Below are 25,395 nucleotides of genomic sequence, written 5' to 3'. Positions count from 1 at the left end.
ACTTTACAGCTCCATCGGCCCCATCTCCTGCTCCTGATCCCAGTCCCAATTCCAATTCCCAGTTCCCTCCTGCCCCGCCTGCCCAGTCCCCGCCCCTGGCCCCGCCCCGCAGAGCGGGCTCCCCCTAGCGCCCAGAGGCGGTGCCCGCGCCTCCCGCACCCTCTACGCCTTCATGCAAATGAGCGTGTGGAGGCGGGTGCTGATTGGCTGCGGCGCGCAGGGTTGGCACCGCCCCCGGCCGGGAGGGCCGACGGTGGTGGGTGGCGGGTGTCCGCAGGCAGGTGAACCTGACCGGGGCCGGCGCTCCCCGGGCCCGCTCCGGCACCATGACCGTCACCCGGCTGGACCAGGGGCAGCGTCACCGGCCGAGGATGGCCTTCCTGAAAAAGGTGAGAGCTGGGCAGCACCGCGGGGGCTGCATCCTGGCGGGGCCATGCGGTGCCCGGTGCTCCGGGCCGGGGGGACCCGGTGTTCACAGCGCCCTGCCCGGGCATGGCTCCCCGCGTCCTCGATGGATGTGCGAGGGGACAGCACCGGCCCCGGGGCTCTGGGGACACGACCTGTTGCAGAGCCCTGTGGCTCCGGGCTTCAGGCTGAGGTCTGGGGGGCAAGGTGTGAACTGGAGCAAATAGAACCATAATTTCATTTAGGTTTGTGGCTTAGCCTCGGCTGAGTTATTCTCCTGACACATTTCCTCCTTCTCCCATCCTTTTCCCCCCAAAGGCCCTCAAAACTGCATTGTTTCCCAGGGGAAACCCCATCATCTGCAGCGCAAGGCCCCTCGGCTTGGTCCAGCATTCCCGAGGCTTCCAGCTGATGTGCATCCGCTTTTTGGGCTGTATCACGGCCGAATCATTTCCCACGTTTTCAGAAGCACTGGAAGGAGTGGGCAGGTGTTTGCCCACGCTCTAGGCTCGGATGTGTAATTTGTAAAGCAGTTGGTGTTTTTCCAGAGGGTTCATTCAAAAGCGGAGCCAGTTTTAGTACAACCGGTATCAGCAGTGCTGAGCTTCCCTTCCACCCACCTCCTGCCTGTGGCTTATCCTGCTGAGTGGAATTAACTGAATTTCCAGTGACAAGGGCAGCCGGTTGCTGTTGGAGTTGTGGCTGCCTCTCCTGCAGCGCCCATGAGCTGGGGGGAAGGTTCAGGCTATTCAGTGCTAAGGCAATACAAGCACTGTACTCTTCATGATAGAGGAGGTAAAGAAGGTGTTTTCTTTGGTGCTGTCTTTGAAGGTGCCGTGTGCTTTGGGATACAACCCCAGCAGCAGTTGTTGCAGTCTTTGCAATGCGCTCCGAGTTCCTCAGGTGGGAAGAGCTGGTAAAACACAGGGAATTCCTACAAGGGAGCATGCACCGCTCACAGTGTGAGCAGCGAGAGGTTTGGGTTGTTCTGATGCTCAGACTGTTGTTAGCACTGGGAAGGGAAGCTCTGGGCTGGCCAGGTTTTAGCTCTCATCTCTGCTTTCATTCCTCCTCTGGTTTTCCAGACCTTAGGGAAGCTGTGTATGGATCTGCTGTTCCGTGGCAGCATGGACAACCACATCCTAAAATACAGAGCATCTTTACTGGTTGCCTATGGAGGGAGCTGAGGATGCTCAGCGTGCTTCCAGCGAGCACCTTAGATCCGCGAGGAGCTAATATCCTAGAGAGAAGCTTTCTTAACTGCTGAAGCCTGTGCTCCAGCTTTGCCAGCAGCTGGCACACCACTGTAGCCATGAGTTGGCTCCAGCACACAGAGGGATTCCTGCTGTGCTGTCTCCTTGTGCTGCCTCTCCAGATGTGGGGACAGGAAAGGTGTTTGCTTTAGGGATGATGGGCAGTGCTGGGTATGTGCTGTGTGGCATGGGCTGGATGCAGAGCTTCATGGCTGGCCCATGGGGGGATCAGAAAGCCCCCTCTTAAGGCCCAGCGGTGCCTTCTAGTCTATGAAATACTCATGACTAACATTAGGTTGGTTTACTCTGTTTTTCTCCTCTCCTAAACTGTCTTGGTAGGAAGAACATTGGCACAGAAGTCTGCTGAAGCAGGGAGGAAGCCTCTGAAATGCATTTGGGCTGTATGCACGTGGCCAGATGCTGGCAGAGCTCAAATCACCCCAACCTCTTGGTGCTGGTGTCTGCCTCAGCAGCCAGGATCTGGCCTGTTGGGCATCAGCTGGAGGAGCAGGGCTGTGCTCCCCAGTGGCTCTGTTTCAATACAGTCTGTGTGCTTCTCCTCGCTGTGCTCCAAGGGCTGCACATGACTCATAGCTCGTGGGTAGGGCTGATGGATGCCGCTCGCCTTTTTCCTCTGCATCCTTACGCTGGTCCCTGATGGCAGCACCGCAACCGGACAGGGACCAGTGGGGTCTGCAGCATGGCTGGGGGCTTCTCCAGCCTGGCTTCAGTCTCACCAGGCTTCTCTGTTTCAGTATTAATGTGATGCTGGCTTTAAAACCAGTTGAAAAATCAATCTTTACTGTCAAGGCCAGAGTGCATTCTGTCGCTACAGGCTTAAACCCTCACTGAGCTTGGCAAGACTTGGGCTCGAAGTCCCTGTGGTGCCTGTGAAGACAATACCCTCCATTATGTGTGAGTGTCATCAAGTCACCCTTGTTAAATCCTCTAATCCTCGTTAAAATCTACAGCCTTGCCCCAGATGAATGTGCAGAGAGACAGAATTGGCCCTGTTGGACCAGCTTTGATTTACTATCAAATAGTAGCAGAAGACAAAAAGAGCATCATCCACAACGCCAGGTCATTCTAAAATGAGGAGATGAGGAGCATACTCCAACTCCAGCCGTCTTAGTGGAGCATCCCAAGTGCAAGCAGGAGGCTGCTGTGCCTTTGGGGTGCTGCCAGTAGGAAGTCAAATGTAAGAGGAGGAAAATACCTTTGAAAACCTTCATATTTAGAAATAAAATGTATTTTGGAACCAGAAATAGAAGAATTCTCACCCTGAGGGTGGGACTCATCCTCCATAACATGATCTGTTAAAAACAAGTCGTCAGCATCTCTCAGGGCTTTCTGATGGGATGGAGGATGCTGCCAGACAGGGGGAGGAGTTGCTCCGGATGGTGTATCTCTGCCCTGTCCCAGAGGGGCTGAGCTTTGCTGCCCACAGACAGGGCTGGGGCATACTGCGTATGTTCTTGGTGCGTGGTGCAGTGTCTACAAGTGCACGGGTGGGATGTTTGTGCAATAGAAACACCGCTTGATTTCTTCTTCCTTAGTGCCCCAGCAAACAGCCCTCTGCACCAGAGAAGAACGTTTATGGGTAGCAGAGATTCCTTTTCATAGCTCAGCTCTCATGGAGTGGTTGCATCCTGTCCCTCATCTGCTAACCCTGTGCGTGTGTCTTCTATAGGAGGGGGAAATGGCACTGTGAGTCGTTACAGCTGGCAAGGTTTGGAGGTGGCACCTCTAATGGCAAGGGGAGGTTCGGAGACGACTGTGGCCGTTGCATCCATTCCTGTATAACACTACTGCATATTGCTCTGGGGTGCTGCCTGGAGCTGGGCCTTCTGTAATACATCCCATCTGCTTCATGCTTTGCAGATCGAAGCTCTTATGATGGAGATGCAGAATCCAGACACAGGCATCAAGATGCAGATGCAGAGGGTGATGATCATCAACATCCCACATGCTGTGGCAGGTAAGAGCTGCACCAGGGGAAGGAACCAGGAAGTCCATCAAAGAAAGGCTGTGTGAGGACCCTATGGCCACTCCAGGGTTACCACTGCCTGGATGCATACTGGATATATCCCAATAGATACTTGCTGTACATCCTTTGAGCTGTGCCTGCTCCCTTTATCTCGTTCTCACTCCTGTCTTGTTTCACTCCTAGTTCTTTGAATCAGAGACACACAAAGAGTGATAATCACACCCTTTTAGCTGTCTCCTATGAGTTTAATTCAAGTGACCTTGCTTTTGTTTAGCACAGAGGTGAGTAGGCGCTTCAGCCTCCAGACCTGTCATGTTCCCAGTGAGGCTGAATCACAAATCAAGGTAAATATTAAGATCCAACTAAAACAGGCAGCCTGGAGTCAGGCTGAAAGAGGGTGCTTCAGGAAGGAGCAATAAACAATTAGTCTCCCCCGTAAAGTTTTCTTCTAATAATAGTTCTCCTTCAGTACACAGGCAAAGAACAAAATACTCAGCCCACTTCTCTGCCTGTAAATGACAGCTTTTCCTCCTTCAGGCAGGCAGGGAGCTGTGCTGCGTCACGTATGGTATTACAGCAGCTCTTAGCACAGCCTCCTTTCACACAGGGCATTATCACTGCCTCTGCTTCCCTGTTCTCCAGCCCTTGTGAGGGATCCTTCACTGTAGATACTCAAAGATGCTGTAGCAAAGTTCCCTCCTTTTACTTTGGTCTTTCTGCAGCCCTTTAGAACACAAAGGACAAAATCTCTCCCTGCAAGCAGTGATTTTGCTCCAGGTGACTCCGGATACAACTTGGCCAAATAGATTCTATTATCCTTGGCTGTCAGTGAATAGTTAAGGCAGCACTGCAGAGAAGCTTCCCCTGTACTGAAGATGATGTGCCACCTCGAATAGGAGCAGGGGAACAAGCAGTTCTGATGTCTGACCAGTGTAAAACACCACTTCCTGAAAGTCCATGGCTGGATGATGTGGAGGGCAGGTGCCCGTTGACGCTCATCCTCTTTGTGTGCTGTCTGCTTCAGTCTGCTTCCTCAACCAGACTTGCTGCAAGTTCCTTCTTGCATAACTCCTAAACTGCAGTCAACTTCTCATAAGCAAGGGAGTTCCAGTCTCTTGGCATGGTGCTTATCGCTCTAAATGATGATATTTTTAGTGCTGTGCAAGCTGTGTGTATATATATATATATATAACATATATATATGTATATATTGACCTCTGAGTGTTGCAGAACAGTGACTCATGTTTAGTGAGGGGATGGTGAAGACATCAGAGCGTGGACACAGAGCCACTGAAGAGTCTCTCTCTTCATGTGCAGGAAGCCAAGTGGTTAAATGCAGTGCAGGCAAATGGCTCACAACAGAAAATACCGAGTTACATGTGCACCTTTAGGGGAAAGTGCTTGCAGAGAGCGTGTCTGGAAATGAGTGATGAGATAATCCTTTAATTTCATCTATTTCAGGAAGCAGGCGGCAGGATAAGAGCCCTGAGCCCCTATTAGAAAGTTAAGTCAATGTCAAGAAAGGTCAACACCTCGGTCTGCAATCCTAGGGGATGTTTGGAGGAAAAGGCCAATAACTGATCAGGGAATAGTGCACTTCTGCACTGTATTTAAATGGAAGGAGGGTGCTGGAGGCTTGGATCTGACTGGTCACACTGCAGCAAAAGAACTGGGAGAGATAAAGTGTGAATGGAGAAATCTTTGCTATGTCCTTTTACCACTGCAGCTTGGATCTGAGCCTCAGACATCCCTTCTGCTCTGAAAGTCATGTCCCTTAATGGATCCACCAGGACCTGTCACTGTTCTCATACTCAGAGTGAGACAGGGCTGTGCTCTGTGAGTCTGGAGACACTTTGCAGTGAATCTTTCAGGACAAGATGGTTCAAACAAGGGGCGCTTCACCTTCCCTGAGTGCGGAAGCTGTCGCATTGCTTGTGTCCTTTCTAAGCCGGTGCTGAAGGTTTAAGTGTTGTTGCTCAGGCCACGTGTGCTTCTGCACACTCATCCTCAGCTCACTGCCTGCCTCGGGCTTCTTCTCCCAGGGACTGATGCCTGCTTGGTTAGGAGAAAGCCTGAATGACAGCAGGGTCAGTGAGAGCAGTGCATTTTATCTCTGCTCTTTATATGCTCTTTATCACTTCTCTTGCATGGTGCATTTGAAAGCATGTTTGCAAGCAGGGGTCAGTGGGATCCAGAGCACAGGGAGAGGTGAGGACTGGAGAGGTCTCGTTTCACTCATGATTTCAAGCAGCTGACATGTTCTTTGCTTTGCAGGTAATGACATATTGCAGTGGATTTTGCAGCGCTTGCAGGTCACTCAGGAAGGTGGGTAGAAATGTAAAACTTGAGGCTTGGAGTTCTAAAACTTGAAGGTCTCCATAGACAAAACCTCTCAGATGAATTCCTCCCTCCCCAGTAGCAGCTCACTTTTAGGTTCCAGTGCAGGGTCCCTGTGCAATCCAAATGTCTGCCTTCTCCCTTTGCAGAGGCACTCCACCTGGGGGACCTGTTTGTCAAATATGGATACATCTACCCTCTTCAGGAGCCAAAGAACCTCACCCTTAAGACAGATGGCAGCCTCTACAGGTTTCAGGTGAGTTGCATCTTCTGTAAAGTCTTAGTCCTGAGGCCATGCTGTGTAGCCATGCTCGTTGTCCAGTGTGCAGGAGGAAGGGATCATGGAGCAGCCTAGTGCCAGTTCTGGATGTCAGATTATGGTTTATAGGGAAACTCTTGATAGTTCCTTTAACTAAATCAGTGTATTTGTTCTACTTCAAAATAGCTGTGCTATCTTCCAAATGTGTGCTCCCTTCCGGGTCTTAAAGTAGCAAATGGATTTCCTGGTTGAAAACAGAATGATCTGGGGAGACTGAATGATGAATATACAAAAAGCACGGTAACAACAGGATGTTATCAATGCTCGTGGTTGGACTGTTCCCACTACGATGGGAAACTAGGGTACCCTTCGTAATTTGAAGGAGGAGTCTGGTTCCCACATGGTGCCAAATCAGGCTCCAGCACCTCAGTGCTCAGGCAGCAGTGGGAGGTTGGCCACATGAACCTGTTGCAGAGCAGGAGTGGGTTGACATTAGCAGTCTGCTGGGCTCAGTTCTGTTGTATCTGGTACCACTGTGAGCTGACACGTAGTGATGGAGCTGAAGCTCTGAGTGTAGCAAAGGAGAGCTGTCCTCTGCCTTGGTGTTGTGTTAGTTCCAGGCTGCTAATGAAAGCCCTGTTTTCCTGCAGACCCCTTATTTCTGGCCTGCACAGAAGTGGCCTGCAGATGACACAGACTATGGTAAGTGACAGCACTGTGCATGGTTAGGAGGTGTAGAGCAAGCACACAGCCCTGCACTGTGTTTGCTGTTCATCTTTGTGCTGTGTGTCTCTGTGCTATGGCCTTCCCTTGCATTTTCTTTCATACTCTTTCATGAGTGATTCCCAGTACTTTGAATTGAGGGAACACTCTGGATGTGACCACCTTGTGGTTGTCTTGATGAGAGAAAATGCTTAAACTTCTCTTAACGTTCCACTGAGCTCCATCAGACTGGAACCCACCTGAAATACTCTGCTGGGCAGAGGAGACTTTAAACACTACGTTAGATTTCCCAAGTAGTTAAGTATATTCCTGGATCTGAGCCCAAGACTTCCTGTCAATTTGGATCAAGTCCTGCGTTCAGAGATGGCTCTTTCTTTATATAATGCCCAGTGGCTTCCAATATATCCTGATGGCATTTTCCATATCAATCTCTTGTTGCCTTTATAATGCTTTTTATTATAGGTCTGGTCATGAAACTTGGTTTGCTTGTGCGGGCTGTGCAGCTCACAAACTGATTTGTTTGTACCAGGGTTGTCCTCTGTGGCCTTTATCTACATATGCTGTAGATCTTCTGGGGAAATAGAAAAGCCCAGTTTAGTTTGGGATGCTTTTAATAGAACTTGGAGCAAAACATTGGTTGGTGATTGGAGAACTTGGAGGTCAAACTGTGAAGAACCTCAGCATTTAAACATTTGATCCAGTATCCTTTGACCTGTGAGACCTGAGTTCCCAAAGGAGGGGTGATGCTGGCAGAGGCACACACAGCCCATTCTGTGTCACTGCCTCCTAAAGCAGCAGTAATAAAGTGATGCCCCATCCCTGGCAGTGCTCAAGGCCAGGTTGGACACAGGGGCTTGGAGCAAGCTGCTCTAGCGGAAGGTGTCCCTGCCCATGGGAGGGGTTGGAGCTGGAGGAGCTTTAAGGTCCCTTCACCCCAAACTATTCCATGATTCTATGAAAGCACCAAGTTAAGTTTTCTTCAGTGAGCTTTTGTGGGCTTGGAGCTCCTGCCTGAGAAGGTTCTGTAACAGACAAAGATTTCCTGTGTTTGTCATGGGAGTAAATTCCTTATTCTTGGGTTTGCTGCTCTAACTGACTGCTTATTGCTTCTCCCTCCACAGCAATTTACCTGGCAAAGAAGAACATTAAGAGGAAAGGTGTTCTAGAAGAGTATGAAAAGGTAAGGACAAGTTGCACTTGTTCCACTTCAAGCGCCTCTGTTGTAATGAATGGAGCACGGGAAAAAATCACCTCCTCAATTGCACGAGGGGTTTCTCCAGCAGTGCCAAAAGCCAAAATCTTGAAAGTGAAAAAGTCACCAGCACAGGAAAACACTCTGAATCGATGGTGATTGCAGCAGGGTAATGGCTCTTTGCAGTGGTATTCTTGAACTCTTGCAATTCATGTAATTCTGTGCAGAACAATCCGGATTTCTTGGCCCAGCCGTCAGCCTGGCCTAGCTGAGCGATGGAGAGTCAAGAAAACCCTTCCATGGAGCTCCTGGTGCACAATTATCACACTAACTGCTGCTTTGTTTTTATTCCAGGAACATTACAACATGCTCAACCAGAAAATAAACTACAAGTGGGATTTTGTCATCATGCAGGCCAAAGAGCAGTATAAGTGAGTTGACTCACGTTCCCTTGTTTGCATCTCTGGGGAGGGTGTGAGGCAGCAGAGCTTCCCTGTCTCGGCACACAGATAAATTACAGTCTGAAAGCATCAACTGCAGCTTTAAAACAACCTGCAAGTGCCCCTCAGGACTGTAAAGTAAACCTGCCTTTATGTCAGTCTGGGGTTCCTTTGTGTAACATAGAAGCTTTATTTACCTCACACTCTGTGAGTGAAGAATTGGGTGCCCACTTGCAAAGCTTCATCCTCTGCATCCCTCCTTCTCTCCCTGGCCACCAAAGCCACGGAATCGATGTAGTTGTGAGAGCATGGGCAGAGGTTGGTCCTTCCCTGGGACACATGCTCGTGCCTCTTTGCAGATGGTTTTTGCACGTGTGCAAGTGTGCAAGGGGAGGTTTAGACTTTGCACCTAATATGAAGAAGCCAGGGTCTGATGCTGCAGCGTCCGAGCCCTCGCTGGAGGCAGCTTCTTTTAGCTTGGGGTTGTCCCTGAGCACGTGTGGATCAGGCCACTGGACTCAGGAGCTGTTCCTGGTTCAGTCATTGCTTGCATGTGTGTCAGAGCTGAAGCGAATGGCTTGAACCAAGAAGCAGTGAGTGTTCCCAGCACGGATTTATGGAGAAGACTCTGATGCAGACTTGGGCACCAGCCAAAATGATTTGATTTTAGAAGCTGAATCCTTCACATTCCCAGCAGAGTCAGTGAGCGTGAGGTGGGGATTACTCCTTTGGAGACAGCATCTCTCCTACTGCTATAGGCTCCTTTTACCTTGTTTTACCTCCTCGCACGCAGCGCTGCTGCTGCTGCTCAGCGCTGTTTCTGCTGGGATGGGAGCCAAGTCCTCTGAATACAGCTCATCAGATAACTGTCTCATTAGACACCAAACCGTTGTTCTTGTAAATTGAGGTCAGACTCAGGCTAAGAGATGCCAAATGCACTTTTAAAGTTAGATACCGACACTGAACGGGCAGATGAAACACGTCTGAGGTTGTTGGATGGTGATGCTGGGGCAGACTGGTGCAGAGCAGCCCGCATCCACCCCGCTAACCACAGCAGGCTAGCCACATGCAAACAGCCTTTTGGGAATCCTTCCTTGCCCATGCGAAATCCCAAATTGTGCCCAGGACTTTTCTGGGAAAGGATTAGTTGGTGCAAGCCCAAACCATGCTTAGTGCCTCTTGTGTTTAATAGAGGAGGTGATTTGGGTTTTAGTGCCTGGGAACACTGCTTGGTACCATTTCCAAATAATTCCTGTGAGAAATGGCCCCCTTTACAGGGATGAGACATGTCTGGGATGCATCCCTGCATGGCAGCCGTCAGATACTGCCCAGGGACATCAAGCATGGATAAACATGAGGCAGCAGGGCTGACCACAAGTAGCGGGTTGTTAGCATAAGGCTACCCAAGGGCTGTCTGTTTAATCCAAAGAGGATGTGTGGGCTCCCAGCTGAGCTCAGCAAGATGATGGTTTCCCTAAAGCTAGTCATGTGTGGCCATGTGAGCAGCATGATCTGCACTCCACAATGAGCTGGGGTGAGAGGTGCTCAGGAGGCTGCATTGCAGCATTGTTCAGTCAGGCTGGGAGCCATGGGGCAGGGGACAGTGGAGGTTTTGCTCCTTTCTCATCCCACTCATTTTAGGGGAGCAAAATCAATGAATTCCTATAGAGTAAATCCTGTTCTGGGCTTTGCAGGGCAGGGAAGGAGCGGAAGAAGGTGGACAGATACGCCCTGGACTGCCAGGAGAGAGCCTACTGGCTTGTGAACCGAACTCCTGTAAGTAGGGTGTGATGGTGCTTTAGTGCCTTGTTGGTTCCCTCCTGCAGCCACTGGGGACAAGCTAAGGGTATGGCCATGGGTTCAGCCCGGGCCTGCCCTGAGTCTATGCCACCTTCCTCCTTGCTTGCTCTCTAAGGTGCAGCTCCAGGAGGGGAGCATTCCCAGATTCAGGGTGCAGGGCCCCTCCATGGGCACTGCTGGTGGCCAGGAGCTGCTGTCAGCAGAGCCCTTTAGGGCTCAGGGGTCTCCTCATGCATTGGTGTAAACCACAGTCCTCAACACAAATGACTTACAAAGCCATTGGTGTTCTTGTCCACAACAGCCCGGCATGCTGGATGTCCTGGAGTACGGATTAGACCGTGTGACGGATCCCAATGAAAACAAGGTAAACCAGGTGAGGCAGGACTTTGGTTTTCACACCTATGGACTTGGCAGGACCCAGACAATGTCGCTGGGATTGTATTTTTGGGCCCTGCAGGCTGGGTGAGTCAGCTCTGCTGTGACAGCCCAACAGGCCAGAGGTTGGAGCGTCTCATTGTCCAGGGTGTGGGGCCCTCAAAATAGGCTTTGGCAGCTCCTTTAGGCTTGAAAATACTTTGTCAGCTCTCTTGCCACACCACTTGGTGTGAGAGCTTAGCTACAGGATGTGTTTTCTGTGCTGCTGAAACTGAATTCAGGAACCCTCTGTCTCCAGATGCTCGTGGCTGCCTTTTTATTAGTGCTGGGTGAGCTGTGTGGGGTGTAAAGGATCAGTGAGAAGATCAGGTTTAAATAAAGGGACAGAATACCTCCAGAAAGGGTGATGTGTGGCAGGAAGATGGAGAAGTTGGGGTGGTGGATGGGAGACATAGAACACTGCCTAAAAATGCATATTGTTTAGTGAGAGCACAAACAGAATTGATGAACTGATGCTGTAACTGGTTCAGAGTCCCCAGCAGGACAAATGCAGGCGGTGGATGAGGAGCTAGAGCTGATCTTCTCTTTCTCCATCAGTCCTCTTAAGTGATCCCGTATTTGTGCACTTAATGGTGTTCATTTGGCAGCGCAGTCAAAGCCTCTCTCAGCATTGAAATGCAAATGTGGCTCTGATCACACTCACTGGATTCCCACAACTCATTTTCCTAACAGCCTTTAAACATCCCAGCAGCCAGAGGCAGGGTAATTGCTTTGGCCAAGTGTGTCCTGTTGCTATAGAGACTGGAAATGAGCAAAGTGTAGGCTTGGGGTGGATTTTGTTTTTCCTCGCTCTAAGTAGCGGCTGCTGAAAGCCCTTTATTTGTAAGAGGAAAGGAGTGGTGGGAAGGGAGAGGGAAGCAGGAGGAGCAGCCAGTGTCTCACCCACAGTTCTGCAGCTCACATGGAAGGAGGGTTTAGGTTTGCAAATGCTCTGAGAGCCCCAAGCCAGCTGCTTGGTGGCACAGGGGAAGTGAGCTGAAGGATGTCTGTGCTGTTCCCACCCTGCACGTGAATCAGTTCCCTCTGTCAATAGAGACTCCGAGGAGAGCATGAGCCAAGCAACAAGTGATAGGAGAAGAGGAAACAGCCTCAAGCTGCACCAGGGCAGGTTTAGATGGAGCTGAGGAACAATTCCTTCCCCAAAGGGTGCTCAGGCATTGGAACAGGCTGCCCAAGGCAGGATGGAGTCACCATTCCTGCAAGTGTTCACACACCTTGGAGACGGCCTCAGTGCCATGGGTTAGTGGTGGCCTTGGCAGTGCTGGGGAATGGTTGGACTGGATGAGCTTGAAGGGTTTTTCCAGCCTGGTTGATTCTGTGATTCAAAGGACACAGGCTCGGGGAGACTTCACTGCCTTTCAGCTGGTCTCTGAGCAGAAGGGGGAAGTTTCTTCTTGCTCCTCTTTCTGCTTTTGAAAGAGCAACTGCCATACACAAGGCAGCCAGAAGCTCACATAGAGACAGCTTTGGGTCAGCTGCTCTCACAAACCCCTGTGGCTCAACAACCTTTGGGGAGCAGAAGGGACAGCTCAAGCTCCTCAGGTAGATGCTGAGCCGCACTGTGCTGTGCTGGCCATATCTTACCCCTGCTGAAGGCAGTGCGGAGTTTATTGATGTTTCCTGTGGACCCTGTTGCTGGCTCTGACGTAGGTGAAAAGATGAGAGCATAAAGTGCATGAATCCATTTGATTTGTGTCTCTGTTCCTGCTCAATTCAGCTTCATTTTGTTGGCCAATTAATTGTGTTCTATCTTGGTAGCTGAGAAAGAAATAATTCCTGGTGATAATGAATTCCTGACATCAGAATGACTTCTGTGAAGCTGCTATTGGCATGAGCATCTCTTTCACTTGCCTTGCACCCTTTGGTGGGCTGCTCCCTCCCTAATTGATAGAATCCTCTGGGGATAAACAGGCGCTCACACTCTTTTGAAGGGGCTCTTTTCGCTGACCCATGGGCATCCCTCGTGGTTATAATGAGTTAGGAGCTGTAGTTGGGTAGGAGGAGTAAGGCAGAAGTAGCCACCCATGGAACGATTAATTAAGGGATGCTTTAGCCTTTTGTTATCCAGGTCTCAGGATCATGATCGAGCCTCACTGCTTTGAGAGTTACCAGGCAACTGCCAGAGCCCATTGCCTCGCCTGCAGGTACACATTCAGCTTGTGCTGCCTTCTGCAAGCACAGAGGCTGCCTAGAAGGTGCTTTGGCTTAGCCAAAAATCACGGCACTGGATTCAGGGATGGCTGAATGAAATCTGCTTACTGTAATGCAGTAAATGAGGCACAGAGCATCATAGTCATTGCTGGCCTTTAATTTCATTAGTTCCTGTCCATTTGGCTGCCTGGTAAAAGCATCACTTCTGCTGCATGTGTTGCATCTTTTCAGAGAGCAGGGTCGGAAGCAGAGAAACAGGATGGGAAAACCAGGAATTTGGATGAACCTTGGCACATGGACTGTTACAGGTTTATTTCCAGCTGTTGGGCTGGAAGCACCAGCACAGTGGAGATGCACCTTGAGTTGATCTTATGATAGACTTGGAATTTACCTCTGGCCTACATTTACCTCAGCTGACTGCATGCAGGGAAAGGGCCGTGTCTGTGTGTGCAGGAACGGAGCTGTGTGCACGGAGTGCAGGTGTGATTTGCAGTGCCCTGGTCTGAAACAAGCTCTGGAGAACATTGACCTGTGCTTGCTCTTCACTCCATCTGGGCACACACACAGAAGCTGTTGTCCAGCTGCTCATGGTCTCTGTAAGCACTGAACTGGCCAGACAGCACCAAACCAGAATGACCATTGTCTCCACAATGTGGTCAGGAGAACCCACACTGAGAGCAGAGGAGGTCCATGCGAATGGTTAGCTGGAAATCAGCAGATATCCCAGCTCTCATGGCTTCATCCTTGTGGATCAGCTCCAGACATGGAGCTCTGGAGCAGGTCCTTGCTGGCTCCCACCTGATCTGTGCAGCCCTGTGTGCATGGGGAATTCTCAGCTGATGGCAGTGAGGTGTGATGGGGTTGTGCAGGGTGTCCCAGTGCTGCTGTGTGTTCAGGAGGAGGATGTTTAACAGCACCCAGCACTCACCCCACACAGACCCAGGCCTTTCACTAATTGCTATTTGATTTGCAGCCTGCAGGGCTGGGAGCTCATCCGTGGTAATTGCAACAAGTCACTTGTTCAGGGCATTGCAACATTCATCTCATTATAAGGAATTGCTCCTTTGTTCCTAATGTGATTTCTGTCCAAATGAAGGAGGGTGGCACAGGGCACGTGGGCATTGCTGCTGTCAGTGGCATGGGGATGGTAATGATGGGGACAACTGGCAGTGTTCAGCAGGACACAGGGAGGCTTCAGAGACCCTTGGACCAGCAACAAAGCTGGAAACTGGTCATGGGAAAACTGAGGGATAAAGAGAAATGAACTGTGTGCAGCTCCGGGGCGAAATTGCTGAGATGCTTCCCAGTTACTGTGGATTTGGGAGCTGGAAAGGGCTGAGCACAGCCAGTACCTGCAGCCTCTAATCCCCTCCCACCCTGGAGCCCAAAGCCCCCTGGTTTCCCCCGACCAGCTATCCAGAGGGCTGACCTTACACTGAGGCTGCAGCAGGAGGGGATCCTTGGTGTGGGATGCACTTAAAATAAGTAATCTCTCCTTGTTTGCAGACATGGCATTAGCTTTGATTTTAACTTACCCACATATAATTTCCCTGTTGTGATGGCATTTTAATTCATGCCTTTCTTGCTCTGTGTAACATTTAACTTCCTGTGTTCTCTTTCTCTTTCCCACCAGCTGTTTGTCTCGTGGGTGTGTGGTGTGCTGCCTGCCTCTGAGGCCCCTGTAGAAGATAACACAACTTTACTACCATGAGAGCTGCCTTCAAGCCACTATTCCAGCATCCACCTTTCCTCACCCCTCTGTACCAGGCCTGTCCGAGGCTCCACTTCAAAATGCAGAGGAAGAAATGAGGGGCCTTTTAAAACCATCTGATAATGTTAATGTGTTGATTTTCCTAAAGTACATGCCCTACTGACACTGAAGTTCCATCAAATGGGACAGTTCAGCTGTAAATCTGATGGGGCCTTGGGTTCCCCAAGGAGATAGTGAATTTCTATTGTGCAGGAAATAGCTGGCCTGAAACAGAAACTTAAGTTCTCTAAAGAGGACACTTATAGGGCAGTAAATGCAGTGAATTTCTCTGCACAGGCAGGTGTTTTTGGCCTGTTTTGGTTTTTTTTCCTTCCGTTGCTACGTCCATCTGAAACAATGCTGATGCTTTTGAAATGGGGGAAAGAAATAGTGTCTGCGTGTAAGCTGGCCCTAGCAGGGGTGCAGCTTAGAGCAGTGAAGGGTGAAAAGCTGTTCCTTAGTCCATGTGTCCTCCCAGGATGCTCTGAACCAGCAAGGGAGGCTGTTCAGCCTTGTGACCAGAGACCCTGTGGTCCTGTGGGCCTTTTCTCCCCCTTGATGTGTCAGCCCTTACCCTCTCACGCAGTTCTTGTGCGTGGCCAGCAGAGCATCACTGCTGGTACAGGCACTGTTTGTCCTTGCTGGGGCTGTGTGCACTGCAGTCATTCGGAGCTGGTCATGCTGTTCCCAGCAGAAGAAGCTTCCTGTCCTTGCAATGCCACAGTGAGGATTTCTGTCAGCACTACAGGGGCCAGGCTGGGTTTGTGTTGGGATCGGATGTGCTGGCTTCATGGTAGTGCTGTACAGGTTTGATCTGCTGCATACCTGCCTCCTGCTGCTGCAGTGGTGAGTGTGCCCTCCCAAACCAGATGAGCTGCAGCAAAACGTGCAGGTTGTTCTTCCATAGAAGAGTTTCTCCCTCCTGAGCAGGACCAGTGACAATGGTTAAATACAGAAGCAGTGTCCCCATGAAGGTCCCCTCAGAGCAGCCCTGGCAGAGTGTCTTACCTTTCCCAAAGTAAGGGCAGCTCAGGGTGCAGGTTCTCTGGTGTGGAGATGGGAGAACCAGGCAGCCTGTGGCATTCAATACCTGGTGCTTCATCCCTCATCACTCACAAACTGCCCCTCACCATGGCTCTCTGTAGACCCATGTCTGCCGCAGGGTTAGCTTGATAGAATAATGCTGGGATGCAGCTCTTGCTGGCTAGAACAGGAGATCAAGAACTGAAACACTGTGTAAGCCTTTAAAGGCTTGCTGGGAGCATCCCTGACTTTGCCTGTCTTCTGCCTCACACAAAGTAACAGTGCTTCAAAGGAAGCTGCGTGCATAAACACCCTGCAGTTAATTTCTTGCCTTCAATTGCTTGCTCATTTGTGGATGACATGTAACATAGTCTGAGTTATTCACATCACAACGTAAACACCCTCTGCACAGCACATAGTGCTTCTGAGGCTTTTAATTGTGCTGTTTATATTTTGCAATGTGTTGGTTCCTGTCTCCTTTAGCTAATATTGAATGATCTAATCTGCGTCTCATAAATGCATCTCTTTTAGCTCCATTAGAATAACCCCGTAATTGAAGGCATGCAGGCAGCGATGGAAGCAGCGATGCTGAACAGTAAATACAGCTGATGGAGTGATTTACGGTGTGTGGATGCTCTTAGCTTTGATGAGACCCTGATTAGCTGAGCTGCTGCCTTTGAGTTTAATTGTAATGAGAATTAATTGGAGAGCACTGCACAACGCAACAGTGGCTGCGTGTCTGCAAACAGGGAAGTGGAGGCACCCATCCCAACTGAATGGTTTTTGTTTCTTTTGCAGAAAAAAACCCTGGATGTCTATAGGAGAGAGGTGAGTTTTCCTCCCACTTGTCAGTGCTCATCTCACATCAGTGGTGCAAGAGGGTCCCTATTAGGATGTTTCCTGCCTCTGCACCTCCCACTGCAGGCAGTGATGGGAAGGCTCAGCCCAAGGACAGAAACCAGGGCTCAAACCCAATCGATTACAATTCGTGGTGGGGAAGTCTTAGGAGATGCATCCAGTGGCGCCAGCATAGAGACAGCCAAGGATCAATGGTAATTACATGCTAAATCATCCAGAGCCACTGTAGGTGCCTGGAATAGTAGCTATTATCCAATTTTTATATAGCACGGGGAGTGCTTTTTAATTACTTGCACATTGCAAAATGCTTTTCTGGCATTTGCAATGAGCTCAGTGAAAACAGCCATTTTACTGAGAGAGTTTAGGGATTCCCTGATTCCTTGGTTGTCCAGTAGTTAGGAAAGGAGCAGTTCGTGTTGTAGTTAGCCTCACTACCTGGGAGAGGGCATGGTTGAGGTTCAGATAGAGACAGCTTTGTCTTCACATCTCCATGCTCCTAACCATGGACGTGTCTGATCTCTCTCAGATCATGTACTATCAGCAGGCCATCATGAAGACCAGAGTGAAATCTTCTGTCTCTCTTGGAGGGTAAGTCCTGATTTCCCTCTGTCCACACATTCATTAGTCTGCAGCACTTATCTCCTAATGAGAAGATGAAGCTGTCTGGTGACTCAGGCAGGGGAATCCATGTGGTGGCCTCACACAGTGTTGTTTGTGCTGTCTGGGCTGTGTTGCCTGCGCCAGGAGGCACAAGGAGAGGAGGGACCAGTCCCAGACAGGCTAAAGAGGCTCCCTTGGAGCTAAGGAGAGCTTTGCTGGGAGTGTCTGCAAAGCAGCACCAGCCTCTCAGTTGGGATTCTCTCTAAATCAAGAGATGTTCACACTGGTTGGGGCTGGGTCATGCTTGGGACCTCTGCAGTGTGGAAAGGCAACTGTGTGGAGGCTGCCTTGGGAGGATGCAGGATGAGTAACCAGCAGGGACACACTGACCCTCCTGTCCCGGGTCCCCAGCCCTCTGGATTCAGCCCCAGTGAGTATTTTTGCTCACGTGGTGATGCTCACCAGAAGACAACAAAGCTGGGGATGGTTATTCTGTATTATGAAGGAACATACACTTCTGCATGGACATCCAGGCAATGAATTGGCAATCCCTCTTCTCAGTGTCTCAAGAGTCTTTCCTGATCAGACTCTTGATGAAGCCAATGAAGTGCTAAGTGCCATTGGCCACAGGGTGTTTGCCACAGGCATTTCTTATCTGCAATCCTTACATGCTGGCAGGTTGCCCAGAGGTGCAGTCTGTGCACCAGTCTGTTTTACACCATCATTGCCACCCAGAGGCTCATAGAGAATCTAAGATAAACAGGGAGCTCAGGCCTGTTCCCTGGGAGCAGAGAGTCATGGATGAATGAGATGGGAGGAAGACTCTGGGAAGCAGTGCTGTCTTCTGGGAAGCACGACTTGTCAGGCACCAGCATTTCATCTGTCACTGCCTCCCAGCTCACTTCAAACTCTCCTGCCTCAATTTGCCAAGCTGTGAGCTGGAGCAGGGAATGCCTGGCTGCCTTCCAGGAAGTTTATGATGCTTGACTGTTTGGCAATGGAGCTTTTCACTTGTTAGCTCTAGTCCTCTGATGGGATAACGCCTATTGCCTAGATCAAAAAATCCTCAGGAAATCTGGGTCTCCAGCTCAGCTGCAGAATTGGGTCCAAATCCAATTGTTATTGATGTGCACACATCAGGGCACTGCATTGACTGAGGAGGAGCTGCAAAGCACTAGTCATTAAAAGGACAGGGCAATGTTACCTGTGTTGTGAGGTTTAGATTTATAGCCTGATTAGCATGTATGGATTGGAGGGAATTATGCAGGTGCTGAATGCCTTGGCATTTCTAGTGAGAAGATAGGATCGAGCAGGTCTGCGCCAAACCTGTGGTATGCTTTGTGCAGCAGCACTGTATAATGCAGGATGGATGCCAAGGTGCCTGTTAGCAGCGGGCCCTTGGACAGTGCACTTCAGCTTTGAGCACATGAAAGCAGTTTGGCCTGGAAGGAATTTTAAATGCAGAAACCAGATGAGTTTTTCAAGAGTGAAGAAAGGAGAAAGCTGAAATCTCAGCACGTCAGGGAAATGGGCTGTAATTACAAGTCTGGCCAACTTCGAAGGTAGGAGAAGTGTTTGTCTGGATCCTGCTGGGACAGAGACATTTCTGCTTTGCACCAAGCCCTCAGAGTCATTTGCAGTGAACGAGCTGTGCTGTAGGTGAGCAGAGGAAAGAGAAGCTGGGATTTGCCCTCAGCATTCCCTCACTGACCCTGGGGCTCCCATGGCTGCAGAGAACCCACCTGAGCAAATCCAGTGCTTGTTCTCCTCTTCTGTGGCATTTTTCTCTCTGTGATGTGTGGCACAGGGTCCAGGCTTTGCCAGTTGGCTGGAAAAGGGGACAGAAGCCATTTGGGGGCTTAGCCCCCCTTCCTTGAAATGAAGAGGCAAAAGGAGGTGGTGGAAGAGAGTCCTGTATCTCCCTGTGCTTTAACTGGCAAAAATCACTGCTTGGAAAGACAAGCAGGAGATTCCCACTGTTTGGGAAGTGGAAAAGGTTAACTGAGCTAATGAATCACTTTAGTAAGGCAGGGGCTACGTTGCGGATCCCTGTGCTGATAGTGCTGCACCTCTGAAGGTATCTGTTCATTTGGTTCTGATGGGGCTGGCTGCACTTCCGCCTGCAAATGAACACTTGTTTTGTTGGGTTTACTTGCAGGCTTGTGAAGTACTCGGAGCAGTTCCTCTCCAATGATCCCATCCTGTCTGGGTGTCTCCCCAGCAACCCCTGGATAACAGATGACCCTGAGTTCTGGGATCTCAATGCAAAGCTGTAGGTATTGGTATTCTTTTGCCAGGTTTACATGGACCATTATGGTGAGGGGATTTCGTCATGATGCCTGGTCTCTGATCATGAGCAGGGGAGCATTCCTTTTCTGACCTAGTCTGGCAATGATAAAGAAGCCATCTCTTGGGAATACTCCATGCTGAACTTTGAGCATTACCTTCTTCAAGTGGAGCGTTCCTTAACATTACGGAAGTTCCTAAACTGATGATGGAAGTGTGTGCTCAGCCCCTGCTGTGGGTCTAATCCTCCTTTTGGATGAGCACAGTCCACTTTTACCAGCACAGGAATGGAATAAGCCCAGTTACACTCAGGTGTGGCACTTGGCTTAGTATTAAGTGCTAAATGAGGTGCTGCCAATGGTGCAGCAATTCAGGGTTCAACTGCTGGGCCTTGGTCTTTGCACACGCCTCGGGCTGCTTCTTCGGAGAGTTGGAGGCATATCCTGGCAGTCCATCCCCTCTCTGAGGTATCCCTTGGTTTTCCCTTCAGATAATACTTGCTAATGAGAGATTGGCATCTCTGGGCTGGAAGCATACAACATGTTATGGTTCTCATTTGAGCCCAGCAATCCTGTTAGAGTGATAATATCCCATTAGACAGCCCCAAAGGATATCTTCACAGAATGCCTTTGTGAGAAGCAAAGCTTTGGGCAACAACCAGTGCCTCCTCCGGAATGGGACTGAATCAGACCTCCGGCAAAGCTGGGATGTCACTGGGAGAGCAGCATAAGCCCAAGTTAAATCCTCATCCCACTGTGTACCAAGTTACTTAATTACAGCTTACTTAGTGGCCTGACTTCGGGAGCTCATTACAGCATTCAGAGAGTGCTGAGCAGTCCCTTGGCGTTCCAGCAAAGGGCACTTTGGTTTTAATTAATCTGCCGATTAGCTGGGATGCATGAACCTGGCAGTGCTGTTTGTTTGCAACCCGTGCAGGGTGGAAATCCCCACCAGGATGCGCGTGGAGCGATGGGCCTTCAATTTCAGTGAGCTGATACGGGACCCCAAAGGTCGGCAGAACTTCCAGCTCTTCCTGAAGAAGGAATTCAGCGGTGGGTCTGCAGTGTCCCTGTCCCCACACAGCTGAGGCAGAGCAGTGCAGTGGGTGCCGTGCGTGGAGACAACCACAAAGTCACAAGTAAAAGCAGAAGTGCCTTTGGAGGCGATGGCTGTGCAGCCAGTGCATGCAATACCATCTAGTGGCACAGGACACAAAATACAGCCCCTGTGCAGGGGGCTGCTGCCCGGCTGGAACTGGCTGAATTCACAAGCGCTGGAGCAGGGGAAAGAGGTTTTCCTCCTTCAGTCCCAAGGGGGTTTTCAAGGTGGCTGTAAGAATTGGAGGGACTGAACTGGGGCCAACACATACTGAGTCAAGCAGTCAGTTTAGGAGTTGATAAATGGGATTGATTGTGTTTTCCTCAGCCTCGCTCTCTGCTGAATGTGTCCTTGTCACATAGGAGAGAACCTGGGTTTCTGGGAAGCCTGTGAGGATCTCAAGTACGGAGACCAATCCAAGGTCAAAGAGAAAGCAGAAGAGATTTACAAGTGAGTGTGATAATTTTACATTCCTTAACTCTTAGTAGCTGAACCCCATCACCTTCTTCCACACCCTGTCATCCTCCAAATGGCTTATTCCTGGGACTTTTCTTTGTAAGCTATCATCAGATGTGGCTGTCCTATGTCCCCACGTAGGAAAGGAGCTGTTGAAGATGAAAGCATAAGTGTTGTGTTGTTTTATAGTTACTTTTCCTCTGTTCTCCACTATTACATTTAAGTCTTAGGATGTAATTTGAACAGAGGTGTGGAACAGTAAAGATCTCAGGGCTTCCAGACCCTTTTTGCTGCTAGTGAACTGAAAGTTGGTTCATGTTGCGTGTTAACAGTGGAAGAGGAAGTGACTCCTCGATCAGGAGACTGACTGTCCAAGATCAGGACGGCAAACTGCAGTGAGCAGCTGAAGGGACTTTTCCTTTCCTGCATAGACAGAGCATCTCCAGGCATTCTCTAGTTGTTAATGGCTCTGCTAATTCTCCTCCTTGCAGGCTCTTCCTGGCTCCAGGAGCAAGGCGCTGGATTAACATTGATGGCACAACAATGGGCATCACTGTCAAAGGCCTCAAGCACCCTCATCGTTATGTTTTAGATGCTGCTCAGACCCACATTTACATGCTGATGAAAAAGGTTCGTTACTCTCCAAAGCCTTGGGGGGGATTCCAGTATCCTGGGCCTTTCCATGCTTTTGTGTGCTATAAATTGTCACTTTCAAGTGGCCTTTGTTCAAAAATCCCTTAAATTTGCTGACTGAAGCAAGCACTGGTTCAGGCCTTTGTATTTAGCTGCTGCTGCTTCCCTCTAAGGCAGTGTGTCACCAGGGTGGTTGACATCAGGTGTCTGCTGAAGTCCAACTTTCTAATACCAGCTTGGTACCAGCTCATTCAAAGCCTGAACAAATCTTTCAGCTTCACTCGGTTAGTACCACTTTGTGTACCTCTGTACACAGCAGGTATCCCTACAGTGGAATGCTTGTATCCAACTGGATTTCAGCAGTGGATGGGAAAAGTAGTAGCAACTGTGATATAACTGCATGAGTTTTGTACCAAGAGCATAACCAGACACTGCTGGCCTGGGCTAAGCTCAGTTCAGACCTTTTGGTCTGGCTCTTACCTGGGAAGCTGTACTGTGAGATGGAAAATCCTGGGAATTTTACACCCAGATGAAAGGGTATTGGTTTAAACAGCTACATTTGCCTGCAAGATGCAAAGTCCCTTTGGCTGCTGGGGGAGATGGCGCAGTTCCCAGCCTCCCTGGCTCCTGAGCAGCTGTATTTGGTGGTGATTTTAATAAGGGTGTTTGCAGCCCATAACTACCACTTTGTCTCTTTTTCTCCTAGTAGGACTCCTATGGCCGCTATTTAAAGTCTCCAATATACAAGGAAATGCTGGCCAAGGCTGTTGTGCCACAACAGACTGTCAAAAAAAGGCAAGTGAAATTGGATGTAATTGTGGGGTTGATTTTCTTGATGTAGCAAGGGTAGTAAAAGCCTGAGTTGCAGCAAAATTACTGTGATTTAGATGTTTGCTTAATTAAATAAGATTTTTCACTAAGAAGATGCCTTGCTTTGAGAGGGATGATGCTGTTTGTGAGCCCTTTGGAAGTGGCTTGTGTGCAGTCAGAAATGACATGCTTGCTTGGCTGCCTTGTGTGTTGGGTCTGTTTGGAAAGGTTGTGATGGTTGAATTGATCATGGCTCCTTTCCTGGATGGAAGGAGAGAGCACTGTGTGCTGGGCATGAGAAAACTCCCACCCATGAGGCATTGACTACCACAGGAGACACAGGTCCAGCACAGGGTCCTCCATGGGTTCTGCTCAGCTCTGTCTGGACAAAGCCTCTTATCCCTTGTGAAGCAGAGGTGACAGGCAGCCACAAAGGGACAGACAGCATCTTACTTGTGAGTAACTATTGGCATGAGGTAGGTGGCCATAGAAGAGGCTTGAAATGGCTTTTTCCCCAATTAAAATGAAGGTTGTGTAGCAAGTTTAGGCCATTTGAACTGCAGTTAATTCTTTAAGCTGAGCATGCAATGTCAGAGCCAGACTGGGCACTGTGCTGCTTTATCTGTTCCTCTTCCACTCATCAACCTAACAAGTGAGAAAGGGGAATCATGGACTTTCACACTATTGTTTCATCTAAAGCCCATTTTCAAGGCAGCGGAAGAACCCCTCCTGCTGACTTGCCTGGTTTTGGTTAGCTTTAACCTGAGCCACACATCACATGGTCGCTGGTTGATCCTGGTGACTACCTTTGTATTGGTCAGTGCTTGCTCTGGACACTCAGTACTCAGGATCCTGGCTCAGCTAAAGCTTATGTACACTTGGTTCCTCTGCTGCTGCTAATGGCTTTGCTGAAGCAGTAGCGGGTGGGTTTTGGTGGTATCACAGACACCAGCAACACCCAGGCTGGTCCCTGTCTTGATCTTACTGAGGGCGCTGGTTAAATTCCACTGATGGCAGTTGGTGATGATGAGTTGTTGTTGATGGCTTCCCACTGAGTGTTAGTTATGTGCAAACACAACGAAAGGAGTAATGTACCAGCCACCTCCTGGCCCTGGGGTCACTCGGGAGGACCAGGACCAGGGCTGCTTTTGTGCTTTTAGTTCTGTGGCTGATGTGCGGCACTGAGCCCTTTAAACCATCTCATCCACATTTGCGGCTCTTTGTGGTTGTGTGGCTGACAATGGCACATCCCTCTCTGGCTCTGAGCTCACCCTCCTGGTAAATTTGCTTATCAGGGGGTAGGTTTTGGTGCCTTTCTTTTCAGTAACCTCCTGTTGCTTCCTCTCTGCCCAGCTCCCCTTTCCTGTTCGGGCGCCGCACCCTCCGCTCCAGCCCCAGCCCCATCATCCTGAGGCAGCGGGAGGAAGAGGCCAAAGCCAAAGAAGCTGCCACGACCGTGGACATCACGCAGGTCATGAGCAAGCTGGATCGCAGGAGCCAGCTCAAGGCGGATCCTCCCAAGTAGGCTCTGAGCAGGGCAGAGCGCAGGGAAAAAACAAGCCGAGGCTGTTGCTGAGCTTCGTCTCCCCTTCCTGAAGATGTCAGTGCTGCTTTAGGTTTCCCAGCCCGGCTCTGCCAGCAGCCCGCTTCCTGCATGTTGCCATGGCTCCTGGAGCAGCGGATGTCACTTCCCAGGCATGGCAGAGCCAGGCTGATGGCTGTGCTGGACTCGGGATGCAGGCACATCCCCACACACCTCGAAAGGGAGATGCTTCCTGGCTGCCCTGAGACTCCCCCAGGTTGGGCAGCCCGGCTGCCTCTCCCTGTCTCCTGCTCCTCCAGGAGGTGTGATAGCGCAAGGCAGGGTAAAGCTCTGTCATCCTAATCCTTTGGGGTCAAACCAGCCTTCCTGGGAGCAGAGGTGGATGACACCACAGGGAGCAGGGTGAGGTGGCCCATGTCGGAGCTCATCTGTGCTGGTATCCATCCTCCCAGGGGGATGAGCACCCTCCCAAGGGATGCATCCTGGCACACCCTGAGAAGACTGCATCCCTTGCTTCCAGTATCCCTTGTAGCCAGTGCAGTGGAGCCACAGGCAGAGAAGTGGGATAAACTTCTTGTGAGAAGGTAGGATGAGTGTTTCTGAGGGTTTAGTTGAGCTTCAGTAGCACTCCCAGGTCCCCCCTGGCATGTTGTAAGTGGTCCCAGACAGCTCAGCTCTCCCTGTGACTCCCCACGCAATGAGCTCAGTGTGCAGGTATGGAGAGCCTGTGTCTGGCAAAAGGGCTCTCCGCACCTCTGGAGGAGGGCTTGAGAGCTACAGCATTGGCTTTGTGTTTCTGTTATCAAATCCTTCTACCTCTCGTCTTGTCTTTTTCCTGCTCTTCTGTTTTGCACTGTTAAGGAACCCCAACAGGAGGTAGTTCCAGTTGAACCAGGGTAGAGGTGTTAAGAGCTGATTTCAACTTTAAGTAGGGTTTTTATTGCTCTGCCTCTTTTCCTCTTTAGAATGAAGCAACCTAAAATGCTACCTTAGTGCTAAAGAGCTCAGGGAGATTCCAGGCTTTACTGGGAAATCCCAGCATGTCTGGACCAGGCCTGAATTACCAGAAGTGGGGAAGCTTCTTGCAAAGCCCAGTAAAGGGAATTGGGGGCAGCAGAAAAGCTTCCTGGTTTGCTAGAATTTAGGGGAAGCAGAGGGACTGGGTGGGAAGCCCTGAGGAGCTCCTTTACTCCAGTTCATATTATTCATCTCTTTTTTACTACTGGTCTGATTTTATAGGAAATGGGAGATGGGGAAAGCTGGATGTGAGTGGGAGCCTTCAGGCACTGGGTGGTGCAGGCCAGCCCCTTGCGAACAGGGCTGCAGTGAGGTGATGGCTCAGCTTGGAACAGCGAT

General features: G+C 50.0%; 1 protein-coding gene across 1 annotated transcript; it reads left to right on the top strand.

The window, feature by feature from the left end:
* Positions 1-326: 326 nt before the first annotated feature.
* RGS9 (regulator of G protein signaling 9) lies at positions 327-24,059 on the top strand (the record flags this gene model as incomplete). Its single annotated transcript, XM_080629279.1, has 17 exons — positions 327-389; positions 3,540-3,636; positions 5,920-5,970; positions 6,132-6,238; positions 6,892-6,943; positions 8,086-8,144; positions 8,511-8,587; positions 10,291-10,372; positions 10,698-10,769; positions 16,554-16,583; positions 17,140-17,201; positions 19,372-19,485; positions 20,436-20,551; positions 20,960-21,047; positions 21,545-21,683; positions 22,396-22,481; positions 23,850-24,059. 17 exons carry the CDS (start codon positions 327-329, stop codon positions 24,019-24,021), a joined length of 1,467 nt encoding a protein of 488 aa, XP_080485405.1. The 3' UTR covers positions 24,022-24,059.
* Between the last annotated feature and the right edge of the window lie 1,336 nt (positions 24,060-25,395).

Source organism: Psittacula echo (genome assembly GCF_963264785.1).
Source record: "Psittacula echo genome assembly, chromosome: 14".
NCBI lineage: Eukaryota > Metazoa > Chordata > Aves > Psittaciformes > Psittacidae > Psittacula > Psittacula echo.
The sequence above is the reverse complement of the archived record's forward strand: the minus strand, read 5'-3'. Positions and strand labels throughout refer to the sequence as shown.